Here is a 12,171-nt window from a genome sequence, read left to right as displayed (position 1 = left end):
TGGTCTCCAGGCTTTTGATCATCTTATTTGCTCTTCTTTGTGCTTTTTCCAAGGTCTCGACATCTTTTTTGTGGTTTGGTGACCAAAATTGGCTGCAGTATTCCAGATGGCCTCATTAGGGTTTTAGAAAGCGGTACTAATGCTTCGCGTTATAATACCCTAATGAGGGACGTTGTTTAAAGGTTTTTAGCAGGATGCTATTGTCTGAATTGATTTGCTTGAGAATGGGACAGCCCTATCAATAACATAAAATACATATGGAATCCCAATTTGTTCCCCAAAGAGGCCATGAGCTGAAGTGGTTGTTACCGACAAATGTGGGAGTTACAAAATATGCCCCCACTGAGCACTTAGGAGGGGGGGCTGGAATGGTGCAAGAGGCATCAGGGGCCACTAAGTGAGAGCAGACAACAGAATTTCATTTTTAATGTGTGCCAGTGTGTCCACAGTAAAAAAAAATGACAATAAAGGTTATCTTAATCAGATGGGTGTTCCAAAATGGACTCCACCTAGACCAGGGATAGGCAACCCTGGCTCTTTTATGACTTGTGGACTTCAACTCCCAGAATTCCTGAGCCAGCATGGCTCAGCTTGGAAACATCTCCATGGCTGGCTCAGGAATTCTGGGAGTTGAAGTCCAAGAGTCATGAGGTGGCCATAGTTCCCCCATGCTGGCTCAGGAATTCTGGGAGTTGAAGTCCATGAGTCATAAAAGAGCCAAGGTTGCCTACCCCTGACCTAGACTGACCCTAGGCTGCCCACTCTGGGCCAGCTGCAATTGCTCAACCATCTTCAAGGGATGTCCTGGGCAAAGTGCAATGCGACAGTCTAGTCTTTGTGGTCCTCCAGTGCCAGGCTCAACTGCAGGAGGACCCATGCACAGCAAAGCGATTCCTTAAGAGGAGGGGGAGGTCCCCATTAGAAAGTAGAAATAGAATAACAACTTTATTGTCACTTTGAAAGTACACTAATCAGCATACATTAAAATAGAATCTCCTGGCATTCAGTTCTCAAAGGGCCACTCTGCAGAGCGAGCCCCTCCCTCAGATCCAGTCCCTAAAATCCTCTGATGCGAATAGAGTTTCAGCTGATTGTCCTCCTTTGGATCATCACATGCCCAAGACGCTTGCAGGTTCTGGAGACACCCAGTCCCTGATCTATGGGGCCCAAGAATCCAGAAGGAGCCCCCCAACATCCTTCCCTGACTGAGCCTTGAGACAGAAGCAGCTCCCTCCAACATTTTCACATATTAAGATAATGGAATCAAAAGTTGCTCAGAGATTCAGAATTCATTTCTTGCCTGGTGCAATAAAACCAGCTGGGATGGTTTGGGATAAGATAAGATAGATAAGATAACCTTTATTGTCATTTTTATATTGTGGGCACAATGGCACACATCAAAAATGAAATTTAGTTGGATTAGACAACATCACCACCAGATGGATCTGTAGCTGGCTGACAAACCGCACTCAGCGAGTAGTCTTCAATGGCACTACATCCACGTGGAGGGAAGTAAGCAGTGGGCACCACAAGGCTCCGTCTTAGGCCCAGTAAGCTCTTTAATGTCTTCATCAATGACTTAGATGAGGGAATTGAAGGGGAACTCATCAAATTTGCAGATGACACCAAACTGGCAAGAGTAGCCAACACCCCAGAAGGCAAACTCGGGATCCAAAAAGATCTTGGCAAACTTGAACAATGGGCCCTATCCAACAAAATGATATTTAATGTGGAAAAAAGCAAAGTTTTACATTTAGGCAGGAAAAAACAAAGGTATAAAAAGTACAGATCGGGGGAGACCTGGCTCAAAAACAGCCACTGGGAGAGGGACCTTGGAGTCCTAGTGGATGATCACTTGACTATGAGCCAACAACGTGCAGCAGCAGCAGCCAAAAAAGCTAACACAATCCTGGCTTGTATAAACAGAGGCCCTCATAAACCATGTTGCACAAGGATCTAACTGGCAATAGTGATTGTCATATCAGAAGTGGTCTCTAGATCTCTGGATCTGAACAGTCAGGAAATACACCATGGAAACAAGCAATGATGGGGATTCAGACAGCACCCCAGATGCAGCCCCGCCCAAATTCACAAGCCCAGCACAACACCTGCCTGCCGAGACAGGTGTGACGACTTGCAAAGGAGCCGAGGTGGCGCAGCAGTTAGGGTTCAGTACTGCAGGCCACTTTAGCTGACTGTGTTCAGCAGGTCAGCGGTTCAAATCTCACCGGCTCAAGGTTGACTCAGCCTTCCATCCTTCCGGGGTAGGTCAAATGAGGACCCAGATTGTTGGGGGCATATATATATATATATATATATATATATATACATTGCTTACTGGTGTACACCGCTTAGAGAGTGCTTGCACTTAAAGAGGTATATAAGTCTCATAAATAAATAAATAAACAAACTGGGGTGTACCAGGGGGCTGGAATGGCAGGGCCCTACAGGACCCACCAGACTGAAAGCTCCCATGGGCATCTGTTCAGGCAGGAGGGGGTCACGGCTCTTTCTCCCCCATCCCCAAAATGAGGTTCAGCCCTGGGCCTGCACACCAGTACATCCACCGGCAGCCTTTGTACATTCAAGCTGCAACAGAGAGGTAAGCAAAGGAATGGCGCTGGAGGGGGCTTCCTCCCAGATTCCCTCAGGGTAACCCAGAGCCTAAAACAAAGCCATCCTGCCCTCCACGTCAGCCCCCTCCCCATGCCGTCTGCCCCCGCAGGCACTCAGGGTCCAGGCTGCACTGGTTTTTCTCCACACCTAGCAATGGGCCAGCCTGCCAGCTGCTGCATACCTTCTTGGGGGTCTTGAAATAACCTCCCCTCCCCTTCTCAGGCCTGCATGAAACAGGTGGGGGCCTTGCCTTCACATTCCCCAGAGAACCCCCCAAGGGGATCCCCTGGTCCTCTTCCTCAGGGGCGGGCTCTGTCTGCAGCCCCCCCAATGCTGGCTCCCCTCAGGGCAGGGAGAGCAGAGTGTCTGGTCAAAGGCAGCAGCGCCCTCGGAGCATGGGGGGAGCGAGCTGCTGGCATCACCGGGCACAGGGCAGTGTGAAATCGGGCGCCCCCTCTCCAGACTTCTGCCCCCCCACCTCTGCCGGCCCACTTGGCCATTTGATGCCCTCGGCTGATCCGCAGCGTGGGCGGAAGCATCGCTGACAGAGCAGGGGCTGCGGGGCTTGGATGTCAGCTAGGTGTCGGGCTGTCTGGCGCCGGCCAAGGGCTCCGGGAAGGAGCTGCCCTCCAGCCCGAAGCTCTTCTGCCACCGCTGCAGGGTGGGAAAGAGCCTCTTCCTCCGGGGGTGGTCCGTTCCGGCTGGCTGGAGCAGAGCTCCTTCCCACGAGCTACGATGCCAGCTTGCGGTCACGCCTGGTGAAAACCATCAGGCGGAGGAAATGCGAAGGGGGAGCCTGGAATTTGCACCCTGGGGGGCACGAAAGCAAAGCAACGGCCCCTCCCCCCCAACCTGCCTGCCAGGTTAGGTCCTCACCCGGAGGGGCTTAAGCCCCCACCCAGGGAGAGCTCAACCGATGCCCACCGTCCAGAAGCTCCTCCAAGCCCTCAAGCCTCTTTCCCCACTGGGGGAGTCCGACCTTGGCCCCTTTAAGGCCTGTGGACTTCAACTCCCAGAATCCCTAGGCAGCATAGCCAGCACTGGCAGAGTTGACGCCCACCACGGGTCTTCAAGGTTGGACCTCCCTGGTTGAGATATCCCAGCCGGAGGCTCTCACCCTGCTGGGGCTCCCCACAGGGGCTGGAGAAGCCCACCAGGACACCCCCCTTCCCGGCAGGCGGCCTCCGAGAAGACGCTGTGGAGGATCAGCCAGCCAGGCTAACTGGGGAGGGCAGCACTTAAGGGACGTGGCTTAAGGAGCCTCCGGTCCAAATCCCTGGCAGGCCAAAGCTCCCGGGGTCATCTCAGGCGGCTGACCTCGGCTGTGGCGTTGCTGGAACAGAGCGCCTTCCCTGATCCTGGCCTGTCCGGCTACTTCCCAGATCCCAGGATTGTGGAAGTGCCGAACGGTTCAGCCTCTTCCCCGAGGTCTGCCCCTCCCTCCCCGCTCCACCGACCTCCGCAGGATACAGAGAGGACACACAGGGGGTCCTCGTCTTACGACCACGATTGAGCCCACAGGTTCTGCTGCTAAGTGAGACATTTGTTGTGACTTTGGCCCCATTTTATGACTTTTCTTGCCATTGTTGTTAAGTGAATCACTACAGTTGTTAAGTCAGTCACACGGTCATTAAGTGAATCCGGCTCCCCCCATTGACTTGGCTGGTCAGAAGATCGCAAAATGGGATCATGTGATTCCCCCCCCCCCGGGTCGCTGCAACCGTCGTAAATATACCAGTCAGTGGCCAAGCCTGTGACACCTGATCCCCTGACATGGGGATGCTCCAAAGACGGTAAGGGTGAAAAACAGTTTTTTCAGTGCTGTTGCAACTTCCAATGGTCACTAAACAAGCAGTTGTAAGTCGAGGAAGGAAGGAAGGAAGGAAGGAAGGAAGGAAGGAAGGAAGGAAGGAAGGAAGGAAGAAAGGAAGGAAGGAAGGAAGAAGGAGGAAGGGAGGGAGGGAGGGAGGGAGGAAGAAAGAAAGAAAGAAAGAAAGAAAGAGAAAGAAGAAAGAAAGAAAGAAAGAAAGAAAGAAAGAAAGAAAGAAAGAGGGAGGGAGGAAGGGAGGAAGGAAGAAAGAAAGAAAGAAAGAAAGAAAGAAAGAAAGAAGGAGGGAGGGAGGGAGGGAGGAAGGAAGGAAGGAAGAAAAAAAGAAAGAAAGAGGGAGGGAGGGAGGGAGGAAGAAAGAAAGAAAGAAAGAAAGAAAGAAAGAAAGAAAGAAAGAAAGAAAGAAAGAAAGAAAGAAAAAGGAAGGAGGCCTCCCCTCCCCTCCCCTGGTCTGCTACAAGGCTGCCGCATAGGACCGGAGGATCATCACTGCGGGGGGGGGCGAGGGCAGAGGTGGGAGAGGAGGGGAGCCCCACTTCCCTTCCATGCCCCCCTTTTTTGACCTCCGTCAGGCAGGTTCCCTTGGGGAGCCATTTTCCCCCAAGGCTGGGGATCTTGGGAAGCTGCTCCAGGCCCCGAACCCTCCAGGGGCTTTTCCTCCATCCTTCCAGGACAACCCCCCCCCAAATGTGGAGAAGTAGCGCACCAGGCTCCTGGCACGGGGACACTCGGCCAGCCTCTCCACCCGGCCACAGCAGCAGCTGGCTGGGGTTCCCCCCTGCCCCCCTGCCAGCCCGCAAGGTCTCCCTTCTGCCTCTGCTGCAGTGGCGACACCCCCCTCCCCTGCCCCCCTCCCCTGCCCCCTGGTCCGCTTGCTGCCCCCTCCCCTCCCTGGGCAGAGAGGATCCTTGCCCTCAATGGATTTCTCCGCCTGACTGATCACTACTATGGTCCCAAAGCCTCAGCTTCCGATTCCGCCCTTGGGGAATCCTTTGCACACCCTCCAGGGAGGAGAGAGATGCTTGTGCCCCCCTGCCCCCGCCCCCCTGGCTCCAGGGCCTGGGAGGAAGCAGAGAGGTTAAAGGCCAGGGCAGCTGGGGCGGCCTTCGTCCCCATTCAGCCAAGGAGCCACGAAACCACGGCTGAGGGGCCTGGCAATGTGGAGCCCCTGGGGGCGCATCCTTCTTGCACACTCAAGTGCAGTTGCTGCCCCCCAGGAGCAGTTTCCTGAGGAGGGAGGGTCTTTTTTCAGAGGGGCTTAGAACGCAAAGTTATTGTCTGCCTCTGAAATCAGGGCCCCAAGTCAGCTGGGGCTGCGTTCCCCCACACAGGACCCCACAAAGCTATTAAGGGCAGACTCCAGGCAGCTGGACGGCCGTGATGGTTTGCTCAACAAATCAGGGTTTAAAGACTGCAGGGCTTCTTTCCTCACTCCCCCCCCCAAATTCTTCATCACCCTCACCCCTGACCCGGCACCTCCTCCTCCTCCTCCTTCAGGCTCTTTGAGAATAGGGCCTTAATCTGACTGCCCAACAGTTGGGTCAAGGGACAACTGTCCAGCAATGGGTCACCTGCGGCTTCCTCGGTTTTGCTCCAATCGTCTGAGAAATGGGCACATCACGACAAGAAAAACCCTTTGCACAAGCTAAGGGGCTCCCGACGAGCAGAGCACTGCAAGCAAGCAGAGACCCGCCGGCTCGCCCCCCACACACACACCTTCCCCCCCCCCAGCCTCTTGCCCTTTCCGAGAGGAAGGTCAAGGCGGGAGGGGCTGAACGGGCTGCCCGATCGGGCGACGCGGCTCCTCCGGGACACGCGCAGGGAGGGCCGTCGGGGGTGGATCGAGCCGGACTGGCCGAAAGGCGATCAGTCCGGAGCCCGGACAATCTCGGGGGGGGGTCCCTCCGCCGCGGCTCCGGCCTATCGACGCCCCGCCCTCCGTCCCAGGAGGGTCCACAGCGGGGGAGGCGGGGCGGTCGGGGGCAGGTGCGGCGCCCCCCGCCCCGCTCAGGGTGGTCGCGGCTACCGAGCCCCGCCGCCCCCTCCCCGCGTCTCTCGCTCGCCGCGCCGGGGACCCTCCTGGGTCGCCTCCGGCCAGCGGGCAGCCGCGGACGAGCGCCCGGCCGGGCGGCGGGGAGGGCGTGGCGTGGCGTGGCGAGGGCGGCCGAGCAACCCCGCCGGCCGGCCGGCAGCCGAGCCTCGCGCGCGCGCCTTACCTTGCCCGCTGCCCGGCGGCACCTGCGGCGGGGCGTCGGCGGCTCCTGCGACCGGCGCTGTGCCCGCGCGCGGCTCCTCGCCGGCCGTGACCGTGAAGCGGCGGCTCATCTCGCCGGCCGGGCTCTCCGCGCTCGCTAGCTCGCTCGCTCGCTCGCTCGGCCGGCTGGCTGGCTGGCAGTGGCGGCGGTGGCGGCGGCTCCGGCGCGGCGGCTGAGCGGGGACTGGCGGGGCGGCGGCCGGTGGGCAGTGCAGGCGCCCTGGATCCCCGCCCGCGCGGCCGCCCAGCGAACCTGCCGGAGGGGGAGGGAGGGAGGGAGACACGCGGCGGCAGCGGCAGCGGCAGCGAATGAGCGCGCGCCGCCTCCCCCCTCCCCCGCCTGGCGCGTCACAGCTCGCCGTTAATCGGCGGGACTCCCCGCGCACGGGCTCCGCGATCGGGCCGGCGTCCGCGGGGAGCAGGGCCGGGGCTTCGAGGAAGGGCGGCCCCCGCCCCCTCCCTCCCCCCCCCCCGGGGAAAGGGGGCAGCCCTGAAACAGAGCAGCCGGGAGAACAAAGGCGGGGGAGGGGCGGGGGGGCGTTGGGGCGAAGGGGCCGCAGCTGTTAAAGGCGGCAATGAGGGAAACGCGGCCCAAGCGGCGCAGCAGATGCTGAACCCCAGAACCGAACTGAGTCGCCCCGTTTCCTGCCTCCGTCTGAAAATGGCCGAATTAGGAATATTCGTACTCAGCGAGCCTCCGACCTGGGGGTCCCGGAGCAGCTGCGAAGTACCGAAGCCCGGAGACCCCCCACCACACACACACCTCAAGCCCCCGCTGTGGGGCAAGGAAGGAGCCGAGACTTGTGACCCGTGGCCGGGCCCCTGAGGCCCCCGCAGGCCCAGCAAGACTGTGAGCCACACCCTGGACGGAGGGGCTGCGGCTCTCCACATTCCTCCCCCCCCCCGTGTGTCCTGGAAGACTAAGCCCTTTTCTCGGGAGGGGGGCAGACGCTGCCCTGAGGGGAACCCCCAGACTGTCCCGGGGAGGTCATTTATTTAGCGCTTGGCATGGTATTTACATTTCACCTCAATTAAAAACACAATAAAATAATGAATATTCAAAAGGCCCTTGTTCGGTACCACCGTCTTGACCAGGGGTTCTCAACCTTGGCAACTTTAAGACTTGTGGACTTCAACTCCCAGAATTCCTCAGCCAGCTTTGCTGGCTGAGGAATTCTGGGGGTTGAAGTCCACAAGTCTTAAAGTTGCCAAGGTTGAGAACCCCTGGTCTTTGGCCATCCTAAGCATTGGAACGCAGCATCCTTCACCTGGGAAAAGTGGGATACAGGACTGGTTCCGCCCTCGCCTTATAGAGGGTCACGATGTGATCTACAGTTGGACACCTGGCAGGTCAACCCGGTGAAGAGCAGCTTGATGAGCCAAACTGGTTCTTCCTGGTTAGTAGAAGTGAAGCCCCCCCCCCCAACACCCCCAAGGGGCCTCCCCAGCCTGGGAGGTGTGCTGAGGGGTGGGTGGTCAGCCTCCAGGGTCTCCCCCGGAAGAGCCAGTCCAGCATCCTTTGAGGGCCCAGCTCTGCCTGCTCGGTTCAGGCCCTTTTCTACTGCTGTAATCTGCAGTAAGCGAAAGGAAACGCCTCGGGGCCAAATCAACCATAGACATGTAAAAATCTATAGCTCATCACGTCTCGGAGTTATCCTCATTGAATCTAATTTTACTGTATGTCTAGCTCAGGGACGGTTCCCTCCACGGCTCCTCAAGCCTTGGGGAGACCTGCTGCTCACGACTGCCTCCCACGCCTGCTCTGCAAGGGAAAAGGCGACCCCAGGGCCCCAAGCTTCTCCCACTGGCCCCCCAAGTGCTGGGGGAGGGGCCCTGGCAAGCAGGGGACACGGAGCCCTCCATCCTGGGCCAGAATGTGGAGCAGGCTGTCCCCCAGCCTGGAGGTGGCCGCTCTCCCCACGGATCTATCCAGGCCTCTCGGAAGCCACCGGGGAGTGGCCATCCCTGAGCCTCGTCCCATGAATTCCCCTCCCCCCAGGTTGAGGATGTGCTGGGGGGGGGGGAGAGAGGAGAAAAGCCTCCACGTCTTCCTTCACCAGATAACACATGAATCTATGTGCCTGGCTCACATTCCCCCCCCCCTCCAGTCACCCCTTTCCCAGGCCACAGATGTTCTCACCTGGTCTGGGGGGGACCTAAGCCCCCAGGCTCTGCTGCGCTTTTGTGGGGGGCAATGTTGCTGGATTCAGGCCAGCCCCTTTTCAGCAGCTGCCACACATGGTGGCCTCTTTATTGAGTTCCCCCCCCAGGCGGGGGCTTAGCTCGAGATCTGCCAGACCCCAACAGGGCAGAGCTGAGGTTTGGGTGGGTGGGTGGGTGGGAGCTGTCCCAAGTGCACCTACTGCAGCTGGGGGGCGTTGGTCACCAGGCTGCAAGGATCCCATCGAAATTTTCTTTGCAGATTGGAACAACCCCCCTTCCCCCCCTCTGAGGCTTTCTGGTCTAGGCTCGGCCCCCCGGGATGAACGGGAGAACTCCACCTGTGCTTCTGCAGATCCCAAAGGAATAGCAGGACGGATCTGCATTCATCAGGCGCTCGCTTTGCCTACGAAAACGTAACTGCTGCATTCACACACTGTGCTTAACATGGTCACTGAATTAACCCACTTTGGAAACCCCACCGGATATTTGCTGCTTCCACACTGTGTGTTTAGTCTGTTCATCAAGTTGTCTCTTGAGTTTGCACCCAACTCAAGCATCAGCTAACCAGCCTGTGTTTACATAGTTGGCTACATCACAAAAACGCAAACCAGGGTTGCCCCTTTGCTGTGTGAGCTGCCTTGGGGGCGCTGGATCCCGGGGTACTTCCCAGTGCAAACCAAGAGGCTGGTGGGGGCTTCTCAAGCCCAAAGAACGATAGGATGGGATGGGATGGGATGGGATAGGATTAGAGCAACGTAGTTGGAAGGAACCTTTTAGGTCATCTAGTCCAACCCCTCACCCAAGCAGGAGACCCTACGCCATTTCTGACGGACGGCCATCCAGTCTCTTCTTGAAAGCGTCAAGTGATGGAGTTCCCACCACTTCTGAAGGCAACTTCTGTTCCATGGGTAGATTGTTCTCACGGTCAGAAGATTTCTCCTAATTTCTAGGTTGAATCTCTCCTGGATCAGTTTCCATCCTTCTCTGTCCTTCAGGTGCTTTGCAACATAGGTTGACCCCCCCTCCTCTCTGTAACAGCCCCTCTAATATTGGAACCCTGCTATCAAGTCTCCCCTGGTCCTTCCCCAGACCTGCCATGCCCATTTGCTGCAGCTGTTCTTCGTCTGTTTTAGCCTCCAGTCCCCTGATCATCTTGGTTGCTGCCTCCATTTACCCCTCAGGTCCATATGCCCCCCATCTCTGCCCCCCTTTTTCAAGGAGGGTCCTCTGAGGGGGGTCTTAGCTGTGCAGCCCCACCCTCTGGAACTGCTGGCCCCACCTCTGCTGTTTTCTGGTTTGTGAGAACGTGGCTACTGCTGTGACTGCTGTCCCCAGCTGTTCCTGAGTTTGTTTGTTTTTAGCTTTAAACCTTGTTAGCTGCTCAGAGTTGCTAAAATTGCAGGGTGGGCAGCCTTGGAAGCCCAAATGAATCTAAATCAGGATTTTGGGCATTGGGCCCCCGCTGCCATGCAACCTTTCCCTCACCCGGTGAAGCGTGTGGTGTGAACCCGGCCGGTCTCGGCTACCGACTCCCCATGGTCAGGAGGTCCTGAGCGGCTTTGCTTCAGGCCTCGGGAGGGTTTGCAGAAATCTCGGCGCCAAGGCTTTCTGGCTGGCACCCAGCAACCTGCTGAATTACCGGCGGCTCAGTTCAGCGGGGTCTGCTGCATCATCTGAATCCAGTCATGGAGCTGGAAGGCGTCCTCCGAAGGGCAGATGGGAACGCTGAAGGGCAGGGAGGGGGCGTCAGCCAGCGGGCAGCGAGAGCCCTTTGCCGGGGGAGGCTGATCAGAGGAGCTGGGGGGTTCCGGTCCCCAGTGGCTGCTGGCTGCCCCTTTGGGGCTGACCGCTTTCTGTCTGGGCCCCCAGGGAGACCCCCCAGAGCCAAAATGGGGAGAGTCAGCGGGACTTTGCCTCGCATTCCCCAAGTCAAAAGTTAAATGGTCCTCAACTTACCACAGTTCATTTAGTGTCTATTCAAAGTTGCAAACTTCCCTGAAAAAAATGACTTACGACCGTTTTTCACACTTACAACCGTTGTAGCGTCCCCGAGTCCCATGATCAAAATTCGGAGACACTTGGCAACTGGCATGTACTTGCGATGGTTGCAGTGTCCCGGTTGGGTCACGTGATCCCTTGATAAGCAAAGTCAACGGGAGAAGCCAGATTCACTTAACAACCGGGAGACTTAGTGATTCATTTAACAACGGTGGCAAGAACGGTCGCAAAATGGGGCAAAACTTGCTTAACTCCTGTCTCACTTAGCAACATAAATTTGGGGCTCCGTTGTGGTCATAATCACGGGGTCAGCTTATCCGAGGGACCCCCTTTCCCAAGGCCATCTGCCCGTCCCACCGGTTCCGGTTGGGTGGGTGCCCTCCTAGCCCCTTCCCCTAAATGTCGTCTCCTGATGGGAGCTGGGAGGCCGGCCTGGTCTGTGGCCGCTCTTGCCCCATGGGGCCCTCTGCCCCACAGGCCCCCCTCTTCCCAGCCCCCCGTAAAGCTCTGGAGAGCCGGGATAGGATTGGGCAGCTGCCCATCGGAAGCTTGACCTGCTGCCAGGGTTTGTAGGTTTTAATGTTTAATATCTCAATTAATAGGTAGGAGGGCACCAAGGGAAGGGCAGCCCTTCAGGGCAGGGAAGCCCAGGAAATGGAGGCCACAAAAGCCGCTGGCACTTTGTTGTTGTTGTTGTTGGGAATGGCAAGAACAGGTGCTGGGAAGAGAGCCAGGATTTCCCTCTGGCCCCTTAGACCAGTGTTTCCCAAACTTGACCATTTTAAGGCATGTGGACTTCAACTCCCAGAATTCCACAGCCAGCAATGCTGGCTGTGGAATTCTGGGAGTTGAAGTCCACATGCCTTAAAATGGTCAAGTTTGGGAAACACTGCCTTAGACCAAAGGGAGCCCAGGCTGGCTTTTTTCTCCTCCTGCTTCCTATCCCGGGCCTGGCCTGCCGTGCACTTCCTCCTTCGTTATCTCAGGCTTTCAGTATTTGGAGGGGAGGCTGCTCCAGAGAGGAGGGGTCCACCTCCAAAGCACCTGAAGGCGGGACAGGAAGAAAGGGACAGAAGCAAATCAAGGAGAGAAGCGACCTGACACTAAGGAGAAACTTCCTGACAGTGAGAACAGTTAATCCGTGGGAGGGTGTGTCTCCCGAAGTTGTGGAGTTTTTTAAGAAGAGGCTGGACTGCCATTTCTCGGACATGATGGAGGGTCTCCTGCTTGAACAGGGGGCTGGACTAGACGACCTCTAGGGTCCCCTCTAGCTCTATTCTGAAGGAGGACAGAGGAGGGAAGAAGGTGACAC

General features: G+C 57.2%; 1 protein-coding gene across 1 annotated transcript in view; it reads right to left on the bottom strand.

The window, feature by feature from the left end:
- SLC12A5 (solute carrier family 12 member 5) overlaps positions 1 to 6,888 on the bottom strand; it is a 74,162-nt gene extending 67,274 nt beyond the window's left edge. The window contains exon 1 of the mRNA XM_039342423.1: positions 6,661 to 6,888. Within this exon, the coding sequence (XP_039198357.1) occupies positions 6,661 to 6,769 (109 nt within the window). The 5' untranslated portion in view covers positions 6,770 to 6,888. The remainder of the gene's footprint in view (positions 1 to 6,660) is intronic.
- Between the last annotated feature and the right edge of the window lie 5,283 nt (positions 6,889 to 12,171).

Source organism: Crotalus tigris, unplaced genomic scaffold (assembly GCF_016545835.1).
Source record: "Crotalus tigris isolate CLP2741 ecotype Arizona unplaced genomic scaffold, ASM1654583v1 scf7180000017791.1120302, whole genome shotgun sequence".
Classification (NCBI taxonomy): domain Eukaryota; kingdom Metazoa; phylum Chordata; class Lepidosauria; order Squamata; family Viperidae; genus Crotalus; species Crotalus tigris.
The sequence above is the reverse complement of the archived record's forward strand: the minus strand, read 5'-3'. Positions and strand labels throughout refer to the sequence as shown.